This window comes from Aquarana catesbeiana, linkage group LG07, assembly GCF_042186555.1.
Source record: "Aquarana catesbeiana isolate 2022-GZ linkage group LG07, ASM4218655v1, whole genome shotgun sequence".
Taxonomy (NCBI): domain Eukaryota; kingdom Metazoa; phylum Chordata; class Amphibia; order Anura; family Ranidae; genus Aquarana; species Aquarana catesbeiana.
The window spans coordinates 158,015,243-158,038,067 of NC_133330.1; the positions used below are offsets into that span (position 1 = coordinate 158,015,243).

The window sequence follows — 22,825 nt, forward strand, 5'->3', positions numbered from 1 at the left end:
ATTTAATATTTAAGTTTTTTCCTGAAACTTCCCTCTTAAAATGAATGTGCGTGTTATACGCCTGTGCGTGTTATATGCCGATAAATACGGTATTTATCACTAGTATGCTGTCATGTTGGCGTCAGAAAAATTGTATCAAATACTTACCGTAATTTTCCTTTCCTGATGCCAAACCATGGCAGCACACGGACCCACCGTGTAAGTTTCGGTATGTAGCTTGTTACAAAGAATGGGGGGGGGGTCTAACTAGTCCCTTTTTTTTTTATGCTATTCACTGGTCCTGAGGGAGTGGTCAAGAGGCAGAGCTCTATCACTGGTATGCTGCCATAGTTTGGCGCCAGGAAAGGAAAATTATGGTTAAGTATAGTGGTCATGTGCAGAGTTTTTAGTTTTAATGGCTTGTTGAAACAAATGCAGTCAAAAGCATTTTTAAATGCAGTACAAAACGCATATATGTGAGAAAAATGTATTTCAATAAGCCCACTTTATAACATTTGCAATTTTAAAAAAAAGTAGAGCATGCTGCATTTTTGTTTGCATGTGAACGCATTAGAACACACCACAAATAGATGTATTTGTAAAAAAATGCCAAAAATGCCCTGAAAATGGGACACATGCACTTTTAGTGGCTGAATTGCTATGCTATACAAATTTGTTATAAATACACCCCCAAATGTGTACAGTGCACAGTGTATGTTTATTTTCCCTATACATTTTTAAAGGTTCACTGCTCAAGATTCGTCACTGGAGAACATCCATACCCTGTAATAACACATTCCCCAAATAAGACATTGGTCCCACTACTATTTTTTGGAAGGACAAGACCATCTATGCCCATATAACAAGTGTTGATTGCCATTATTAAATACGAATGATCCTAGATAAGGGGGTTAGGTTGCAGTGCTAATCCAAGCAAAATCTAATATAGTCCCTGCCAAAGGCATCACGAAAAGGGCATCTTTGGACTGCTAAAGTAGCCTGAAGTTAGGACAGTGTAAAATTATTAAAACAAATATTCCAGACCACATTTTCTCTTAGATGCATTAGCAGAAAATATGAAATTTTTCTATTTAGGTAAATTTTTTTTTCCAGAAATACCTCCACTGTGTCTTGAGACTCCTGTAATTTTTCCTTAAGAGTTCGAATCTCCATTTCAGCCTTCTGGAGCATAGAAACTTGTTTCTCAAGTAAAGCGCCGTACTGGTTTGCATCCCGACTTTGTTTTTCAACAAGATTCTGAAAAAAAAACGAACAGTTTTTGTTTTTTTAATAATAAAACAGCAATTGGCCTGGGATCACAGTGGTAAACCAGTACAGGAGATTGCTAGACATACACCCTAAGGCTGGGTTCACACCTATGCGAATTAGATGCGGATTTCCCCACATCCAATTCGCATAGCAGGAGAATTTGACTGGCTCCCATATCTCCGTTGCAGCTGCGGAGCGCACTGCACAGAAACGCTGTGCGTCTTTGGCTCAGTTTCAGGGTCAAATTCAGGCATAGAATCGGCCCTGATTCGTCCCTGAAACGGGGAACAGGGACGCACAGCGCTCCTGTGCGATCCACAGCGGGTTACAGTGTGAAACCGGCCTTAGTGAAAGGCTCTATTGGAGTTTAACTAGCCACTAGGAGATGGACACACATGATTGGCACTCCTTTTAACAGCATATGTACAGTATGTACTGGCACAGTGGGGATTTTGAAAAACAACGTCAACAAATCATGTACTGTATTTATATGTATCTAAATCCCAAAACAAAAATGTAATATAAAGCAGCTTGCCAGTAATAATGAGGTGCCATTTTATACCTTTATTTTCACCTCGTAATTCTGCCAGTAACACACTTCTGGCACTTATTGAACAGATGCAACAAAATCCCTTCAAAGTGAAGTTTTTTTTTTATCTTAATGCAATCTATGCATTAAGATAAAAAGCTTTCTGTGTGCAGCAGCCCCCCTCAGCCCTCCTAATACTTACCTGAGCCCCCTCTAGAGCCAGCGATGTTGTAGGAATGTCTCGACTGCCCGGACTCCTCCTCATTGGCTAAGACAGCAGCACTGTGCCACTGGCTCCTGCTGCTGTCAACCTAAGTCAGTCAGCCAATGAGAAGAGAAAGGGGGTGGGCCATGGCTCCATGTCTGAAGCTGTGACTGGGCTCAGGTGCCCCATAGCAAGCTGCTTGCTGTGGGGGCACTCAACAGGAGGGAGGGGCCAGGATCACCAAAGAGGGACCCGAGAAGAGGAGAATCTGGGCTGCCCTGTGCAAAACCACTGCATAGAGCAGGTAAATATGACATGTTTGTTATTTTTGCCTAAAAAAAAAACGAGAATTTACAATGACTTTAATGTTATACTCTAGGAAACATTCTAGGAAAGTTCTTGAGAATTTGTTTCCACCAGTCCACACTAAATGTTATGTGCTACATTCATGTATTTGATTTGTCTAGCATTGTGTTTTGATTCTTTTAGAAGCGATATACGTCCATATAGATGGAAAAAACAGGGATTTTTAATAGTGTTGAAGAAAATACCAGAAATACTGTATTTTGTATATTTCTATATGCATTTTATAACATATTTATAAATGATAAAGAGTTTGGGATTAAAGGTACAATTTTAGCCTTTGCAGATGACACCAGGTTATGTACTGGAATAATGTCCTTATAAGATGCCTCTAATTTAAAGGCCAACCTCAATGCACTTTTTGATTTGGGCAAAAATGTGGACATGCACGTATTATATATTCAGGGAGGTTCAATGGAGGGGTTGAGAAGGATCTGGGTGTTTTGGTAGATCATAGACTAAACAATAGCATGTAATGCCAAGCTGTAGTTTCTAAAGCTAGCAAAACATTTTTACTTTCTGCTATAAAACATTCCTAATAACAAAAAAAAACAAAAAAAAATCAAATTTCTTCATCAATTTAGGCCAATATATATTCTGCTACATATCTTTGGTAAAAAAAAAAAAAAAAATCCCAATAAGCGTATATTGATTGGTTTGTGCAAAAGTTATAGTGTCTACAAACTATGGGATAGATTTAGCGACTTTTTAAAATAGGTTTTACTAGTAATGGCAGAGATCAGGGATTTTTAGTGGGACTGTGACCTTGAGGCAGACAATTTGGACCCTAAGTGACACTTTTTGGGGACCAGTGACACCAATACAGTGATCAGTGCAAAAATGCACTGATTACTGTATAAATGACACTGGCAGGGAAGGGGTTAACACCAGGGGCGATCAAGGGGTTAAATGTGTTCCCTGGGAGGTGCTTTCTAAATGTGTGGGGGACAGATGCACAGGTGGAAAAGAGCTAAGCTGAAAACACATAAAACAAAACATTTTTAATGGTATATTAGCAGACCAAAGAAAGCAAATAAGTTCCCACTGGGGCGGCTTTAAAGTTATCCGACACTGAAGCCGCCCCGCACAGTGCGACCTCAGCGCGGCTTGCAAAGGACTTCTTTAATAGAAGTCAATGCAAGCCGCTCTGAAGTAGCCCCCAAGTAGTGCAGGAACCTTTTTCTAAGTCAGAGCAGCTAAGTCGAAGCAGCTCCCATTAGAACGGTTCCATTGCACTGCATGGAGCGCAACTTGTCAGGCGGCTAAGTCACCTCACAGATCGTCCCAGTGTGAACCGGCACTAAGAGTATTTGTAGCTGGGGAATTTTTAAACTTTTTAAAAAATGAATGTAGTTCCTCTTTAAGAACACATGTCCCTGAATATTTTTTTTAAACTAGAGTTTAGTGTCACTCTGAAATAACATTATTTGGAAAAACGCTACAATATAATGGTAGGGGTGATAAAAAGATGAAAGTGCAAATGCATGCAATGACCACTGATTAATGAATTCTCTACAAATATAATAAATCCATTTAGTACAGGAAAATGTAGTGTCTGTCATTAATGGATTACAAATTATGGGTTACAAGTTTATTGTACTCTATGCTAAAAATAACTACAAACACATAAAAAGTCATATACTCAGTTATACCTATGTAAATTACCCCAGACATATTACATACATAGTAAGTTAAATTTAAAAATGGAAAGTGGTTGTAGAAGCTCAAGGTATTTACCTTTATTCTTTATATGCACAAAGGTAAAAAACCTTCATTATGCAGCAGCCCCCCCAATAGTTATCTGAGCCCCATCGCAATCTAGCTATGTGCACGAGAGGCTCGGCTCTACGGGGACTCCCCCTCCACATTGGCTAAGACAGCAGCGGGAGCCATAGTCAATCACAGCCAGTGAGCAAATGAGGAAAGAGAGGGAGCGGGACAGGGCTGAGCCACGGCTCTGCGTGTGAGCCTGCTTGCTCTGGGGGCACTTGACAGGAGGGAGAAGCCAGGAGCGCTGGTGGGGGATCCAAGAAGAGGAAGATCGGGCTGCTCTGTGCAAAACCATTACACAGAGCAGGTAAGTATGACATGTTTGTTATTTTATTTTTAAATTGCCAATCACTTTAACAATATAGGAAAGCTTTAAAAGAAAACAACAGTGAGGGATAATTGTTATCCTACCAAAAATGCTATTTGCCCGGCTATCATGCTGATGCAATAGGTTTAATACTTTCTCAGACATTGACCGCAACAAGTATACAGATGAGAGGTTCTGCCTCATTTAGACTTGATATATTGTCACCGACTTAGAATACACTGAAATCAAAGACATCCAGGCCACTAACAAATTCAGAATTTGGTCTACAATTTCAGCCCCATATTTCTCAAAGTATAGGTTTCTTTTAAAGTGTTACTAAACCCAGGGCCCTGCATTCATTATATCTGGTCTCCCACCGTACACAGAACATGGAATTGCAATTATTTTAGTAAATATAAACTGCTAAATAACTTTTCTCTTCGGCAGGATACGGTCTTGTGACTTCTATGAGTGTCTGATTAAAGCTTGTACGAGGAGTTTAAATTCTGCACTGACTGCCCTATCAGGATGCAGAGCCCCTGATCCTCTCTATCTGGACAGTGCTGATTTGGCCCTATGCTTATCACATCCACATTCCCAAGAAAATAAAACAACTCTCTAGCCCCTGGCTCTTATCACAAAATTTATTGGAGACAGTGGAAAGAGGAGAGGATTAGACAGGCTCAAACAGCTTTTTTACACAATGCAGAGGATTAACCCCCTAAGGTTCCACATTGAGTATAACAAGCATGCTTTACTGCATATACAGACTAATTTTACTGTTGTAGTTTTACTAACACTTTAAGCCTAGGTTCACACAGGATGCGTTTTGATGCAGTGCAGTTTTCATGCGGTTTGGAGTACGAGTTTGCGGTGAGATTGGTGCTTGACAGCTGCAATTGTAATGCAATTTTAATAGTCTATGGAGCTTAAAATTGCACTGCACTAAACATGCACAGGACCCTTTTTTTTAACTGCATCAAAATCGCACCGCATAGATGTGAACGGCCTTCATAGAAAACAATGTTATTTCACTTGGCATGCAGAACTAAACTCACCAATTCAATTGTTTCCCAAAACAGTTACTTTCAAGGCATGCCTTGCATAATAACTGTTGCAGTTACTAGGGTGCGCATGTTAGTTCTCAACTAAACTGTCAAGATTTTAAATGGATGGTGTCATAGCTGATCATGGGTGTAGCACCACGGAAACTGCAGATCAATTAGAGGCTAAGATGTCAGCTTTCTTGGCTGTAAAAATTGGAGGATATGGTTTACTTTTAAGTATTTGTGAATACAGTAGTATCACAGACAACTTTCACATATTAAACATTTTCTAACTTAAAGCGGAGCTCCATCCAAAAGTGGAAGTTCTGCTTGTCCACACCCTCCCCCCCCCCTCCACTGCCACATTTGTCACTTTTTTTGGGGGGGGGGGGGGGCAGGTACCTGGTTTTGACATGTACCTGCTCCCACTTCCTGGTAAGATCGCCGATCTAAGACATTTCCGGCCCCTCCTCTTTCCCCCGCTGCCTTCTGGGACACACCGGTCAGAGAAGACCGAGGTACCATTCAGAAAGCGCAGTGTGACTCACGCATGTGCAGCAGGAAACCAGCTGTGAAGCCTAAAGGCTTTATTGCCGGTTTTTAGTTACAATACCGGTGCCTGCACCCAAAGCCAACTGATGAATGGGCTCAGGATGCCAACATTGCGGGATCCCTAGACGGGTAAGTGTCCTTATTTTAAAAGTCAGCAGCTACAGTATTTGTAGCTGCTGACTTTTAATTTTGTTTTTTACAGACTGGAGCTCCTCTTTAAGAGTGGCTCCTGCTGCTGTCTCCGCCAATAAGAGAGAGACCTGGGACAGCCAAGGCTCCCGTGCACATCGCTGGATCAAGAGGGGGCTCAGGTGGGTATTGGGGGGGGGGGGGGCTGTGGGGGAGCACCACACAAAGTTTTTTTACCTTCATGCATAGAATGCATGAAGGTAAAAAACTTTCAGTCTTTACAACCACTTTAAAGTATAACTAAAGGCAAAGCCATTTTTGATTTGGATATATTCGAGAGGGATTACAACCTCTCTCAGTTTTTTTTTTGCTATCTGTTTCCTCATTAGGGAGATTCACCCTTTCAATTTTACAGTTTACTATTACCATCAAAATTAAAAGTGGAAAAAAATCTTAAATAACAGAGAGGAAAATCTTCCAAAGGGGACACTAGTCCTGATGACCCAGGTGACAACCAGGCATTCCCTCACTTTGAAAGGATTTCAACTCACTTCCTGTTTTTGCTATGGGACAGGAAGTGAACAGAAATCTCAAAAAAAATCTCAAATGGAGATGGCAGAAAAATGGACAGGGGTTATAATATTCTCTTACTCTATCAAAAATTAAATAAAAATTTTGTCTTTAAACAGTTTTTATTTAAATACCTTGGTTAAATGCTTTAAAAGGGGGTCACATGATCACACAGCCCCCAGTCATCACTGTTTCCCATATCAGGGGTGTGTGTCTGTGGGAGTCAGATGAACAGCAACTGTACCCCCATACTCCATTTGGCTGACATGACCCAGTCCTGCTGTGTATACTCATAGCAGCTTCCAGCAGAAGTCGTTGTCAATCAACACAGAAGGGTTGGGTGAGTAGTGTGGTGGCCAAGCTGACTACGAAAGATACAGACACACTGTGCAGCACAGCATCCTGTAACTCCAAGCAGGACACACAGCTATGCAAACTGACCATGCCAGCACTGACCTGCTTTTGTGCTTGGCGTGGGCAGTTTGAGTTAGGAAAGAAGGTGGACTGGCAAGATCACCCCATCAAAGTAAATAGAGAAAAAGCTGGAGTTATTTACTAAAGGCAAATCCACTTTGCACTGCAAGTGCACTTGAAAGTAAAGTCACTGTAGATCCGAGGGGGATATGCAAGGGAAATAAAAAACAGAATTTTAGCTTGCACATGATTGGATGATAAAATCAGCAGAGCTTCCACTCATTTCAGATCTACCCCTTAGATTTAGAGTGACTGCACTTTCAAGTGCACTTGCAGTGCAAAGTGGATTTGCCTTTCGTAAATAACCCCCCTAGTTTCAATAGTAAGTTAAGGGTAACATAACTGGGACAAATGTTACAGATTACCTCACATCGCCATGGAAGACATTTTACAAAATAAATATTAAAAAAAAAAGGATCAGTGTAAATTTTGCAATAAACAAATATAATGTATATAGTTTCATATGTAAAACATGAACAAAATAATATTCACTCTATAAAATACCTTGGAATAAAGTGGAATATAGTCTTCATAGATGTTTTGCCACAAGGCATAAAGATCAGTTATCATGAAGTCATCACAGACCTTAGAATATTCCACAGTGCTATCCAGAAAACCAGTCACTGCATTTGATAAACTTGTGTCGCAGCCAGAAAGAATGTTGTTTGACTTCAAGACCACGCTGTTTTTTATAGGTATTCTGCTTCCCCTTGGGCTATGAACTGGTCTGTAGTATAACATTTTAGCAAGACTAAGTGCAACCTCTAGCTTATTTCCTATGGTTCCTATGTTTTTTTCCTCAGCTTCTTGCATACTAAATACTGGATCTTTGGTTTCAGTAAGAGATTCAACTGAATGGTCTGAAGGCAATTTATCCAATCCATCTCTGTCTACTATGTTGACATTCGCAACCTCACAGTCTGATAATGTGCTAGTACCCATGGAAAAATGCCCGTAAGCAATATTCTGGACAATCCTCCTTGGTACTTTACAAACTGCTTCATAGTCAGCATCAGCTACTCTTAAAGAGGAACAAAAATGGCATTTTCGTGGAAGAGTCCCAGTACTCACAGTATGTGAACAATTCTGTATTGATTGGCCGTATTCTTCCAATTCTGTCCAGTATTCAGAACCAGAATATGCAAAGTCTTCTTGTAAAAGAGCAGAATATGAGCATTGGATATCTGTACGATTCAGATTTTTAATTGTGCTGTGCACAGATTTGGCCTCCTGACCATCTTCTTTGTTGTTCTTCCTATACAGACTAGTAAGGCAATGTTTAAGCCTATCCTTCTCAGAAATTAGTTTCTGCAATTTCTCAATAGAGAGAGCTTCAATCCGAGCGATCACAGTGTCAAATCTGAAAAACCGTTCCAGCATGAAAGCGCATTTACTGCAGACAAACTCAGCTTGACCGTCACGTAGGATTTCCTTACCCAGAACATGTGATAATAGAACCTGGAGATTTAGTTTGGCAGCTGTATGAAAAATCCATCTTCGCTGATTTCCACAAAGCTCCCTTCCACAAATTCTGCAAATCTCTTTCATTTTTAAATCCAGTTTTGAATATGATGAATACAGCTCCCCTCTGATTAAACAGGGATGGCAAGCACTCTGATACTAACAGTAATTGGCTATAAATATGCAGGTGATGTAAGTAGTCAAGTTCATTAAATATATTAATAATATATGTAACCATAGGGCAAAAGATAAACCTGGGTTCAAGTAAATTATTTTAAATGTTTCAGTGTTAGTTGTTAGTAGTTTGGCAGTAACTCAAATATAAAAATTAATCCGTTGTTCTACTTTCTCTTCAGTTAGAGATCAATTGAGCTGTAGTGAAACAAAAACAACTACATTTTAGAGTTTAAAAGAACACATTTTCAAAATTAACCTATAAACACAATTTACATTTTCATATAAATGTTATATTAACATACTTTGCTTACTACAAACCCCATAATGTTGAATCCTTGCAACATCAAAAACTTGTGGCTTTATTCAAAATTGAGAAAATGCAATAAAACTAGCTTTCCAATACGTCACATGATAACCCAACATGGTATATGAGCAGTCTAATAAGTACTAGTGCACTTAGACCAATGCACATATTGATGTTCAAGAAAACACAAGACTTGGCCAAGATCTTTATAAAAGACCAAGTCTGCCATGTCAATGGATCAGCAATATTTTAATATGAAATTAAAGTGCCACACTGAAATATTAGATTTTGAAATAAAGTTTCATGCCAAACATTAATTTGGTACAAAAGCCAACGTGTTTCAGTGGACAGACACCGCACTGTTCATCAGGGCTGACCAAGTCCAGGCATACCACCCCCAAGCCTCAGCAGTCGGTCCATTCACACTAGGGTCAGGAGGGGGGTTTGTGATGTGGTCAGAAGGGTTCTCGTATAAGGAATTTTGACAGAATGTTGAGGTTTGGAGGTGTTATGCCAGGACTTGATCAGCCTTGATGAAGGGGGTGACATCTGACCCCAAAAATGCATTTGTACCCAGTTAAAGTGGTTGTAAAACTACAGGTAAGCTTAAAATAAGGCTTACATTTAGGTACTTGAAATATCTCCTAAACCTGCACGGTTTAGGAGATATTTACCATATACGCTTGCGCCGATGTCATCAGCACATGCTCACCGAAGAAAGGGAGCGATCGTGCTATTTTATTTAAAGGGCCCATGCCGCGGCTCCTGCGTGCATGCACGGGAGTGACGTCACACGACTTCGGCCAGTCACAGAGCCATAGTTCACGGCCCCGAAAGGAAGAGGGGTGAAGATGGATGCGACCACCAGCGGGGACATCGCGGGCTTCGTTTGCAGGTAAATGCAACATAATGGGCTAGTATGTGATGCACACTAGCACATTATGCTTTTACTTATGCTTTGGAAGAGGACGTAAAACCGCTTTTCATCCATCTGTTGACAGCTGAAAATGGACATCAATGCATCTCTATGGAAAAACAGATGTTAACGGATGACCATTCATTTACATCTGCTTCCGTCAACATCCGCTTTTTGGAGCAGATCAAAGCCCTATTTTTCTTCCGTTAAAAAAATGGATCGGACAAAAAATGGGTTCAAATGGACAAACAGTCCGTTTTTGCATGAAAAAATGGTTCCAGGACTCAAGTGGTTAGAGACTCTAATTGGAAGATGTAAAAAACTGATGTGAAAAACAGATGAAAAAGTGATGTAAACTTCATCTGTTTTTCTTTTAAAAAATGTGACTGAAGTGATGAAATGAATGGACCGCATGTGTAAAAGGGGCCTAAGATTGACAAAAAAAACGTAAAGTGTCACTTATCATTACCTCTCAAGGTTCCAACACCATCAATATATTACTTTAAATGTCAATTGATCAGGACAGCAATGCTGGCATTTGTTGTTCAACACTGCTACAAAACTTTTTGTTCAATTTGTATTTTTATTTAAAGTTATTAATCTTAAAAACTAACATCACATAGCAACACTAACATCTAGGATTATTTGAAAATTCTGCAATTTTCAGTCCCTTAATTTCAGCCCATATTTGTTGATTTTTGTTCCAAAACAGCATTCCAACATTACATGTGTGCTTTGCCTCAAGGACTACTCTCTGCTACGTCATGCCACCCTATCTGCTGACATGCATATAGAGGATGGAGCTAAATAGGATCAGAGATCTGCCCTCCTTCTATGAGTTCAGCATGTGCATTGCCAAAGTGAAGACTAGACTAGTGGGAAGCACTGCACCTTGGAGATGGAGGAGTATTTATATAAGAAAGATAAATAAAACCTTTAGAAAGAGTACATGAAAACAATTAGCACTATTTAAGATATTACATGCATGCGCATAGAGAAATTTATTGTAGAATGGGGGTTTAATACTGCTTAAAACTAGCTTTATTTAGTCTTTAGAGCTCGTTAAGACTTGTGGTTGGGGAGGAGCAATAAAGACATCTGATGAAGCAACAGATGTAAGGGCAGCAGATGGGGGTGTTTACATGCCATAGTTGTGATAGTGATATGTTTTGCTTTGTGTCTACTGCACAAATTATCACTCTTGTCACGTTCAGTGGCTGTATACCCACCAAATGCAACCCATTCGAGTGAATGGGGAAGCCCCACAACAAATCCACACAACTGCATGCAATGCATGCAGTTGCAAAGCATTGGTGCAGCAATTATGGGGTAAAATAGGCAGCGAGGAGCTGTCACATCACCTCATCATGGTACCTCTGAAAAGCAATCTGAACAATCATCATTTTAAGAGATGTGGCGGTTTAGACACAAGTCTAAACTGAGCCTTAAAGCGGAGGTCCGCCCACAGCTGCAAAAATTAAAAGCCAGCAGCTGCACATACTGCAGCTGCTGACTTTTAATAATCAGACACTGTAGTCCAGTGATGTTGGCATCAGCTGTCGGGTGCATGCCACCTCCATTGCGTGTAAGGGAACCCGGCAGTGTAGCATTTTGGCTTCACGCCGGGAACCCTACCATGCATGCGTGAGGCTCTGCTTCTCTCTCCTACTGGCCCGGCGACAGGGGGAGGAGGACAGAGGAGGAGGGAGCCCCAGCTGTGACATCAATACCCGAGGCTGAGGCTCCCGGAAGTGGGGAAAGCATACCTGTAAAAGACACACTATCCTGTCATGCAAATTGAATGCGGGGAAACCCGCATCCAATTCAAACTAGTGTGAACCCCGCCTAAAGTGTTACTAAACCCAGGGCCCTGCATTCACTATATCTGGTCTCCCACAGCACACAGAACATGGAAATACAATTATTTTAGTAAATATAAACTGCTAAATACCCTTTCTCATCAGCAGTATATAGTAATCTTGTGATTTCTATCAGTGCCTGGTTAAAGCTTGTAGGAGGAGTTTTCATTCTACTCTGACTGCTGATTTACCCTGTGCTGATCACATGCACCCTCCCAAGAAAAAAGAAAAACTCCCTAGCATTACACACCAAACTGAGCATGTGCAGAGTGACTCTAAAGGCTCTGTTCTATCAGGAGATGGATTGGGGACTGTGAAAGAAGGGGAGGATCAAAGAAGACAGCATCAAGCAGCCATTGTACATAATGCAGAGGATTAACCCCTTAGGTTCCACAGTGAGTATAACAAGCATGGTTTACTATATATACAGACTGATTTTACTGTTGTGGGTTTAGTAACACTTTAAGAGCAGAGATGGCATTGAGTACTATTTAAAAACAAAATACAAAAGGTATGTAGCAGTAGTTTGTATTATTATTTTTTTGCCAAGTCAATTGATCAGGACAGCAATGCTGGTATTTGATTTTAACACTGCTACTTCTGTTCTTGTCTTTAAAGGTGCATGCCAGTAAAAATTTAAATAAATGTCAAGATCTATACAGGAAATATAGCCTAGCCCATATTTTAAGGCCAGTGTCATCATGCTTTTGTTTGTATAAAAACTGTTTTTCTCCCCATAAAGTATAAGGGAATGCAAATTCAGCTTGAAGCAGATCAAATGCAAGTCATGAAGAGATCAAACTGCAGGTCAACTGCACTTACTATGAATTCTGAATGAACCCAGAAGAATCTCAAACCGATGTCAAAAGCACAGGTGCAATTTTACCTTTAGTTCTGCTTTAAGGCCAAATTAAATTTGGCATTTTTGGGGGTGGGTATTGGGTGTTCATTATTTTAGTAATATGAATAAGTTTTACATTTACAGCATTGATTGCTAGGACCAAGGCTGCTCACATCCTAGCAACCAACAAGGCTAGTCACACTGAACTGACAGTGGACGGAGCCTGATGGGGAACTTTGAGAGATGAGTTTCCTATCAGGTCCAATTTGCCTGTATTGGCAGTGGGTGGATTCCACGGGTGCTTCTGGACTAAATAGCTGATATGGATTCACCCACTGCCATCAGCTGTCAATCAAATGTAAAGCGGTCCTGATGAGGAAATAGTCTCTCAGTTCCCCATGAGGCTCTACCCACCTCTAGTTTAAAACTCCTTAGACATGTGCCTGTCAGTGTGATGGCGCAGAGGCTGGGGAGAGAAGGAGTGCACTGAGGAAGGAGTCTCCTTTATTGACACTCCTCACATCGACAGATACATGTACCTGTGTCTGACAGGTACATGAATCGGGTGGCAGCATCATCATTTTATGAATTTCCCAGACTGTATTTTATGAAGGTACTTTGCCACATTTCTTCTGTAAAGCATCCATATACACCATGATTTATCTTTCGGATAAAAGTATTATATTTTTTACGGAAAAAGTATTATTATCTCCTAAATAAAATATAGAGTTAGAAAAATGGATGCTCCTCTTAGCCTGCTGAAACATGTCCATATAGCTGTAATTCTCTGGTGACCTGTTCCCTGTTCTTTGTAATCCTTCAACAATAGGTTTCTATTAATTATTACTTAGGTGTGTGAAATGAAACCATGCTCAGGAGAAGTAATTCATTTCAAAGAGGAGTTGGTCAAAGAACTGACATAACTAAGAGGTTCTCAAACTGTTGTCTGTACACTACCAGTTTTCCATGGCACACTGCACATGGACACATGGACCCTAGATACCCTTCTACATTTTGTTGTTGGATGTGCAGTCACCAGAGCCAGTAGACAGGTAAAGTTTTTGCTGATCTGACTTCACCTCATGGCTATACACTGTATGATGTCATGTTAAAGCGAATCTATTCTCACTTTGGTTCTAGCGATGCAGAGTACTGGAGCTCTCTTGCCAGCCAGCTTCCAGGTACTGAGCACCAGCCGCTTTCATTGGCTGGGCCAATATGACATCACTCCCACACGCATGTGCAGGGGTGCAGTCATATTCGGCAGTGCAGAATTTGTGCAGTAAGCTGCGCATGCACAGCTCACTGTACAGGGGTGGAAGGCATGTCTCTTCTGCATTGAGAAACCTGTCTGTTCGCCATTTTGGTTTTGTTTATAAAGTTATACTTTAAGCTTTTCTACTACACAGCCAGATGCTCCCTAGATATCTTTCTACATTCTGCTTTAGAATGTGCAATTACTGGAGACAATACATTTTTGGGGGGCTCAAACAAACTTAAAAATTCAGAAATATACTGAAAAAAAAACATCAATTGCAACCTCAGTGTGCCCATCAATTGCAGCCACTGTGTCCATCAATTGCAACCACTGTGCAATTGTATTCATATAGGGGGTGGCGTAGATGAACAGGCAGCCCCTGAACTGAGACAAGACATACAATCAAGGCTGGAAATGTACATATGTTAACTGGGGAAAACGACATAAGGTTTTTGAGACCAAGAAGATGTGAGAGTGTCCAATAAGTAAATGATTGCTCCGGGCTTCAACAAAATGGAGACCTTCATCAAGAAGAAACAAGAGCAATGCTGGAGGCAATTTACAGCACACTCTAATTTTAGTGGCATATTTATTATTGTGGAATGTGTGTTCTTTTGTTAAAGTGGGAGTAAACCCTGTTTTTGAACCTCTACCTACAAGTAAGCTTATAATAAGGATTACCTATAGGTATAGTGAATGTCTACTAAGCCTGCACAGTTTAGGAGATATACACACTGCATACCACGCTGTCCCTTCAGAGCCCTGTGCCGCAGTCTGTGACTTCCGCGCGAATATGCAGGAATGACGTCATCGCAGCGTGACCAATCAGAAGGCCAGGGGACGCAAATCCGGAAGGAAGACCGAGTGAAGTTGTAAGCCCTGTCAGCAGTGACAGCTCTCTGGTGAAGGGCTTCATTTTAAGGTAAGCATTTCATAATGTGCTAGCATGCGATGCATACTAGCACATTATGCCTTTACCTTGCAGGCTAAAAAAATTTAAAAAATAGGCTGCGGTTTACTACCGCTTTAAAGAAAATTAATTATCAAACTGTTATGGCTAACATTCCGCTTTAACCACTTTAAGACTAAGCCTATTCTGACACTTCTCACATATATGAAAAAAATCATAATTTTTTACTAAAAAATTACTTAGAACCCACACATATTATATATTTTCCTTAAGCTGAGGCCCTAGGGAATAAAATGATTGGTGTTGCACTTATTTATCTCACGTGGTATTGGCACAGCGGTTTTTCAAACACAAATGTTTTGGAAAAAATACACTTTAATGAATTTTAGTATACACAAACACAATATAATACCCAATTTCTTGGTAAAATATAAGATGATGTTACGCTGAATAAATAGATAGAAAAACACGTCACGCTTTAAAATTGCATGTGCCCGTGGAATGGCAACCATCCTCTTTAAAAAGCCTTTACAGGTTTCCACTTTAGATTTACACAGGAGGACTGGTGTTAGAATTATTGCTCTCAATCTGACGTTCAGGGTGACACCACACATGTGTGGAGCTTTCACTGTTTACTTATGCGTGCAACACCAACACATGTGTTTGCCTTTGCGGAAGGGGGTGTTTTAAATTTTTTTATTTTATTTTAAATTTTTTTATTTTTACACTTTTTAGTTTTTTAACATCCCTTGTGATAACAATGGGCAGTGACAGCCAGTACTCTTCACTGAGAGATCTGGGGTCTATTACAAGTGTTCCATGCATCCGCGTGCAGGCAATCCCAACCATGTCTATTGGGACTCAGTGGCTGCATGGACAGAGCCGTTGCTCCCAATTTGACATCCACTGTCTGTGTTCGGGGGACATTCACCTGCAAGGCTGTCAAATTGGGATCAGTGGCCATGCAGCATCCCAGTAGACATGAATGGGACTGCCGGCATAAGGATGGATGGAACACCTGTGTATTCCATGGAGACAAACATGAGCCTTCGCACAAGGTCTAAGGCCGGTTTCACACATGTGCAGCTGAGGGTTCGTGCCTGGGGTCCGATGCGTATCTGTTCACCAGTTCAGGTGTGAATCATGTCTGAATTTTTGCCTGAATTCGCACCTGAACCGGACCCAAACATGCACAGGACCCTTTCTCAATCCGGACCGCGGCCGTCTCAGACGTGTGTGAGCCTGCTCTATTGAGAGCCAGTCACACTTGCCTGTCATGCGAATTGGATGCGGGCAAACCCGCATGTAAGGCCTGAGCTACGTCACTAGCACCCTAAGGAGACCAGGAAGTACACAAAGAAAATGTAAGTTTGCCCAAAATAATCTGATTGTACAAATGACTTTAAGGATGTTTATGGATGGACTGGCAGTGCTGCATTTTTATGTGTTTGGGGAATAAAGATGCACTTTAATTACTGTTCTGATTTATATTAGAAGGATTGGCTACAAATGTAGTAACACTAAGGCAGAATGTGACAGAAGATCAGAGAAGATGTGACATTGTAGATGAGACATTGTTAGATGAGACATTGTAAATGACATTGTAGATGAGACATTGTAGATGACATTGTAGATGTGACATTGTAGATGTGACATTGTAGGTGAGACATTGTAGATGAGACATTGTAAATGACATTGTATATGAGACATTGTAGATGAGACATTGTAAATGACATTGTATATGAGACATTGTAGATATGACATTGTAGATGAGACATTGTAAATGACATTGTAGGTGAGACATTGTAGATGTGACATTGTAGATATGACATTGTAGATAAACCATTGTAGATGACATTGTATATGAGACATTGTAGATGACATTGTAGATGACATTGTAGGTGAGACATTGTAGATGAGACATTGTAAATGACATTGTATATGAGACATTGTAGATGACATTGTAGATGAGACATGTAGGGTAGGAATGAGATGCAGCATCTCACAGCAGGACACAATGAGAGTGTCAGGACTGCACTTGTTGGAGGTGTCTGGTGTACACACTGCGGCTTCCTACACCCTACAAATACTCACATGACAAGACCAACCCATAATACTTCTTCTCCACACCATCATATTCCACGATTCTGCATTAAATCACACACATTCATTAAACATCAACGCACTCATGTATGGAATGTATTTAACTATCCTTAGTACAACTAACACACACACTGCACACATGCTATTCATTCACAAATGTCAAGTGTATAAAAAACCATTACAGAGCTCGGCACGTTGTATTGTCCCCGGTACTGAACGTCCTCCCCTAAGTCCGCCTCACAGATGCTCAGGCCCGCGGTACCGCTCTTGTTCTCTTCTCTAATCAATAAGACCGATGCTCTGCCCCGGGGACACCTGGGAAATGTAGTCCGCGCTCTACAAACGTCATGCCGGCGTACGCTACACTCACTTCCGGGTGTAGTACGCCAGTTGCATCACCTGGCATTGGCGTGTTGCTGTTGCAGATAAAAGCTTTCTACGTAATCCATTCATTAACAAGTTTGACAGCCCATTGAGACTTGCATGTAGCTGCATTGGGGCCATGTGAACGTTTTTACACACAGTCCTCACTTACCTCGGCTACCATTAGTCGTACCATTTGATATATATATAAATAAGACAAGTTCTATGGCTGATCAGTAGTATAGTAATATTGTTATGTTATTAGTCATGAGCCTGTGTATTTGTGTCTCAGGAGGTGGCAGCTCTTCTGTTAACCCCTATTATGCATGTTTAATCAGGGAGAACAGCTGACTTGTTTTAATCTTTGTAAGAATCAATCCATAAGAGCAGCTCATTGTTGATGGCGCTAACCCAATCAAGGCTTGCACTAACCCTTTAATCCAGGATTTGTTTAAAATAGCAGCTATGTGACATATGCAGACATTCGGCTCGTACCCCTAGGTCGCTCAGTGGGCATTTACTATTTACAAAAAAGTTAGCTGATCTTTTTTTTTTTTTTTTTGCCCACGCCTTTATGCAGGGCAGCCATCAGAAATTTTGGGGCCCCTTACACAGATTTAGGCCTGGGCCCCCAGTTGAGTTGTGGAGATTGGAGGGATGGATGGTACTGGGCGTGGGTGGCAATGAGTTGTGGAGGGATGGATTGTGCTGGGCGTGGATGCGTTGTGGAGACTGGAGAGATGGGTGGTGCTAAGCGTGGGTGGCGATGCATTGTGGAGACTGGACAGATGGAGTAGATGCTGGGTGGGGATAAAGATGATTGAGTTGCATTGTGAAAATGGATGAGGATGACTCTGGGTGGGGATGAGAGTTACATAGTGAATAGGTTCTCCAAAATGTAACTTTCATCAGCACCCAGAGTCATCCATTTTCACAATGCAACTCAATTATACCAGCTTGTCAGCCCCAGGGTGTCCCATCCAAGGAGATAAAGTCCAAATAAAATCTACAGGGGGCACAGTCAGCAGCACAAATTACATTTTTGCGACTTACCCTCCATGCTGCACTCTCGGTACTCTCTGCATGCACCTGTTATTGCTGTCTCAACGTGCACTGTCGACGAGCTGGCCACTACCCCTGCCCCTGTCCCAGCCAGTCACATTGCAAGCAAACCCAGCAGCAGCCAGCAGGCTCTGCCTCAGTAGGGAATGGATAAGGAGTGAGCGAACGCTGGCCACGATCACCTGCTGCTGGGGATGTTGCCAGTGTACTACTGTGTGCAACTGAACAATTAGGGAGGGAAGGGGGGGGGGAGAGAGAGAAAAACCTCCCCAACCCTAGGATAGCTATCAAAGGGAGAAGCAACCACGTGTAATGATCAAAGTAGAAAAACCTTTATTGGAAAAAAGTAAGGACAATAATAGAAAAATGGTGGGGAAAGAGAAAGGAGCCCAAATGCGTGAGGACCACGCAGGTGGGGTCCACTCCACCGCGATATCAAAAGTGCATGGATAGCAATTAGCAAAACATAGACTATGAACATGACATAAAACAACGTTGAATAATAAAAACAATGACACTGATGGGTAACCCCTCACTGTACTCCCATACACATACAACCACAGTCTCTGTATGATGGCATTGAGTAGACCTAAAGAGCCTGTAAGGAGGGGAAATAACCCCTTGTTGGGTAGTATGGTAATGAGGCAAGATTTGCAAAGGAACAGTGTGCTTTGCCAACCTGCCCCCGCAGATATGGAGGCGGAGGTCTTATGGCGGATGCAGCAAGTGCTGACTGACCTGGATGAATCTGTTTCTGCATTGGATGATCTTGGATGGAGGAATGTGCCTGTCCAGCAGAATGCCAGAGAATCGGCAGTGGAAAATCTGAAGATTGCCGTCCCCAAACCTGAAGTGCTGACAACAGGGCAGAGCTCTGCTAACCTCTGCCCAGCACTAATAGCATCTTCTGGGTTCCACGGAGAGGAGATGGTGAACCTTTATCCCCAGACACCAGTTGCAGAGACAGGGGATTTGGTAGACTTTTCTGCTGAGGAAGAACAACCTGGTGAGCCTCCAGCAGAAGAAGAGCTGTTATTAGGGCCAAACTTCACTGTGCTCTGCCCAACACTGATAGCATCTTCTGGGTTCCACGGAGAGGAGATTGTGAACCTTTATCCCCAGACACCAGTTGCAGAGACAGGGGATTTGATAGACTTTTCTGCTGAGGAAGAACAACCTGGTGAGCCTCCAGCAGAAGAAGAGCTGTTATTAGGGCCAAATTTCACTGTGCTCTGCCCAGCACTAATAGCATCTTCTGGGTTCCACGGAGAGATGGTGAACCTTTATCCCCAGACACCAGTTGCAGAGACAGGGGATTTGATAGACTTTTCTGCTGAGGAAGAACAACCTGGTGAGCCTCCAGCAGAAGAAGAGCTGTTATTAGGGCCAAACTTCACTGTGCTCTGCCCAACACTGATAGCATCTTCTGGGTTCCACGGAGAGGAGATGGTGAACCTTTATCCCCAGACACCAGTTTCAGAGACAGGGGATTTGATAGACTTTTCTGCTGAGGAAGAACAACCTGGTGAGCCTCCAACAGAAGAGGAGCTGTTATTAGGGCCAAACTTCACTGTGCTCTGCCCAGCACCAACAGAAGGATCTGTGAAGTTACAAGGAACTTCCCCAGCTGAAGCGCTGGCAACTGGACAGAGGGTCCAAGATCTCTGCCCTACACCTGTGGCAGTTTCGGAGGCTCAGGGTGAGAAGGTGGCAATCACTTCCCAGCAGCAGATACAGGGGGAGAAGGGAGAGGAGGTGTTCGTCATCCCTCCCCAACAGTTAGCCGGAGCAGATGGTGTGGGGTTTCCAGCAGAAGGGCTGGCAACAGGGCTGAGTACTGCTGGACTCTGCCCTCAACTAACAGAGGATGGATTTCCTGTGAAGGTGGATGGGACTTCAGTCTCCACCTGTATACCCCAGGGATGCTGGGCAGTCAGCCCAGATCCCTAACAGCATGATGGAGTGAGCCCAGACACCCTGTCTTCTCTCCAGTGGCAGAAAGGACTCCAGGGAGAAGGGCCAGTCCAGGCCTCTCCCCAGCAGCAGATATGTTCTCTGAGAGAGGCAGAGGTTGGCTGGTTGAGTAATGCTTTGTTTGGAACAATTTGTTTGGGGTACTGTGTGGGTACAGGCATTAGAGGACTGGAACTACTGACTAACTTCAGAGTCAACCCGTCTGGGGTCTCCTCCTGTGTTAGTCTCCTACCGAAAGGGGAGAAATGTGACAGACCTAGCCAGGAGAGAGACTTTTGGAGGGGACTGTATGCTAGCCTCTTGCCGATCGATCGTGGGCCCTTGCATTTGGGTGAACGGTGCTCTTTGTGAGCTGTATGCCTGGGGACCCTTGAGGTGGTATTACTGTGGATTCGGGTCCTGGTCCCCCAGGACACACAGACTCTGGGGACCCTGGATTTGCCATATTGGAATACTGGCTGATTCATAATGCTGGGACAGATACTGTTAGGAGATGCTGATGTAAATTCCAGCACCTGTCTGTCTGTTGTCTGCTAAAATGTGTATTTTAAATAAGTCTCTAGTATGGGATCTAAGTCATTAGATCCCCATTGTTGTTTGTGTTAATTAACTCTGCTATTGTGTGAAGAAGAGTCTATGTTGATTGTGATAATGTTGATTGGATTTTCTGATTTTCTGCACCTCCTCTTTTATTGTATAAATAAGACTGTATTCCTGTCAATAAAGGGAGATTCCTGGTTGAACTTACATACAGCCTGCCTGGTGTTTGTTCTGAGCTATCACAACTGGGTTAGAATGGCACAGAGCTGTAGTTCTAATCCCGGAGCATTGGATGACCGAACCATCAGACGTTGCAATCTGATTCAATAGCTGCAGAGGAGTGTTGGGAGAGTGGAATCGAGCGAGCAAGGGGCTCGTTACATTTCCAATTAAATATATTGTACCTGTACTTAAAACGCATATTAATTATAGCAAAAGTAAAGGTAAATAGATGGAAATATGAAATCCAAAGTATAGATGGGGAGACAATATACTAGCATCTAAGTCCCTTAATAGGAATAAAAAGAGGAGGGGGAGAGAAGGTGGGGGGGGGAGGATCGCAGTTCAAGGTTGCAAGAAGACTTTAAAACTAAGCTCTGTATTTCACCCTTTAGGCTGGAGAGTTTGGAGTCTATATATCCATAGTTTCTCCCTTTGTTGTAATACCATGTCAAAATCACCTCGACGCTCAGGTAGGTCAAAGGCATAAAATCCCTTGACCTTGAGCCCAGATGTATTGCCTTGATGAACATCTAAAAAGTGTTGGGCTATCGGGGTTTCCTCTTTAAGTCGAATGCTCTTCAAGTGTTCTGCAAATCTAATTCTCAACTGACGCTTCGTCTTGCCCACGTAGAGCTTATGACATGGACATTCTAAAATGTATAAAACCCTGGACGTACTGCAGTTGATGAAAGAATTGATTGTGTATTCATGAGTAGAGTCTGAATTGCGAAACGTCTTGGTTCGCTCAATGAACTTACATGTCAGACAGTGGCCACACGGAAACATCCCCTTTACTTTGGGCATGTCTGTCAACCAGCTCCTAATTATCGAACGCCGGAATTCAGAATCCACTAATTCATCTCTGATGTTTTTAGCCCTCTTTGCTACCATGAGGGGTCTCTCACCCACAATCTCTTTTAGTTTGTCTGATCTTGTGAGGATGTGCCAGTGTTCCGACAAGATGGATCGTACCTGTTGCCACTGCATACCACAAGGGGTAATGAACCTAACTGTCTCACTGCCCTTATCTTTGTCTTTTTGGTGGGAGGTAAGTAGATCAACTCTGGATCTACGTCCAGCAATCATCTTGGCTCTTTTGAGAGTACGATGAGTATATCCACGTTCTCGGAAATGCTGGTAGAGAAGTTCAGACTCGCATCTGTAGTCTTCCTCTGTGGAGCAGTTCCTTTGAATACAAAGGAACTGACCCACTGGAATACCCTTAATAAGGGACCGAGGGTGATAGCTGTCAGCACGCAACAAGGTGTTGGCAGCTGTCTCCTTGCGAACAGTCGTGGTGACTAGTTTGCCCTCGACTGTCCTGATAGTTAAGTCAAGGAAGGAAATTTCAATGGGATCTGCCACGAATGTGAGACGTATGTTACGTGTGTTGTGTCCCAATTCATCCATGAACTCCAAAAGTTCCTGGTGGGTACCAGTCCATGCCATGAATATGTCGTCGATGTACCGCAGCCACGCGTGGGCGTGGCCACGGTACAACAACGATGTGTATACTGTCTCCTCCTCCCACCATCCAAGGTGGAGACAGGCATACGCTGACGCCCATGGTGCCCCCATAGAGGTCCCCCGGAGCTGTTGGTAATAATGTTCCGCGAATTGAAAGAAGTTATTTTTGAGAGCC

The 22,825-nt window shown here is 42.3% G+C and overlaps 1 protein-coding gene across 5 annotated transcripts in view; it reads right to left on the reverse strand.

The window, feature by feature from the left end:
• LOC141103311 (myomegalin-like) overlaps nt 1–22,825 on the reverse strand; it is a 716,510-nt gene that overhangs the window by 543,293 nt on the left and 150,392 nt on the right. For 3 of the 5 annotated variants that reach the window (XM_073592764.1, XM_073592767.1, XM_073592766.1), the window contains exons 1-3: nt 17,205–17,358; nt 7,698–9,026; nt 1,099–1,236 (exon numbers count right to left, since the gene is read on the reverse strand). In XM_073592764.1, coding sequence (XP_073448865.1) covers nt 1,099–1,236; nt 7,698–8,741 — 1,182 coding nt within the window. In that variant the 5' untranslated portion in view covers nt 8,742–9,026; nt 17,205–17,358. Of the gene's footprint in view, nt 1–1,098; nt 1,237–7,697; nt 9,027–17,013; nt 17,067–17,204; nt 17,359–22,825 lie in introns of those variants that run through there. The other 2 variants (XM_073592765.1, XM_073592768.1) reach the window with 2 other exon arrangements.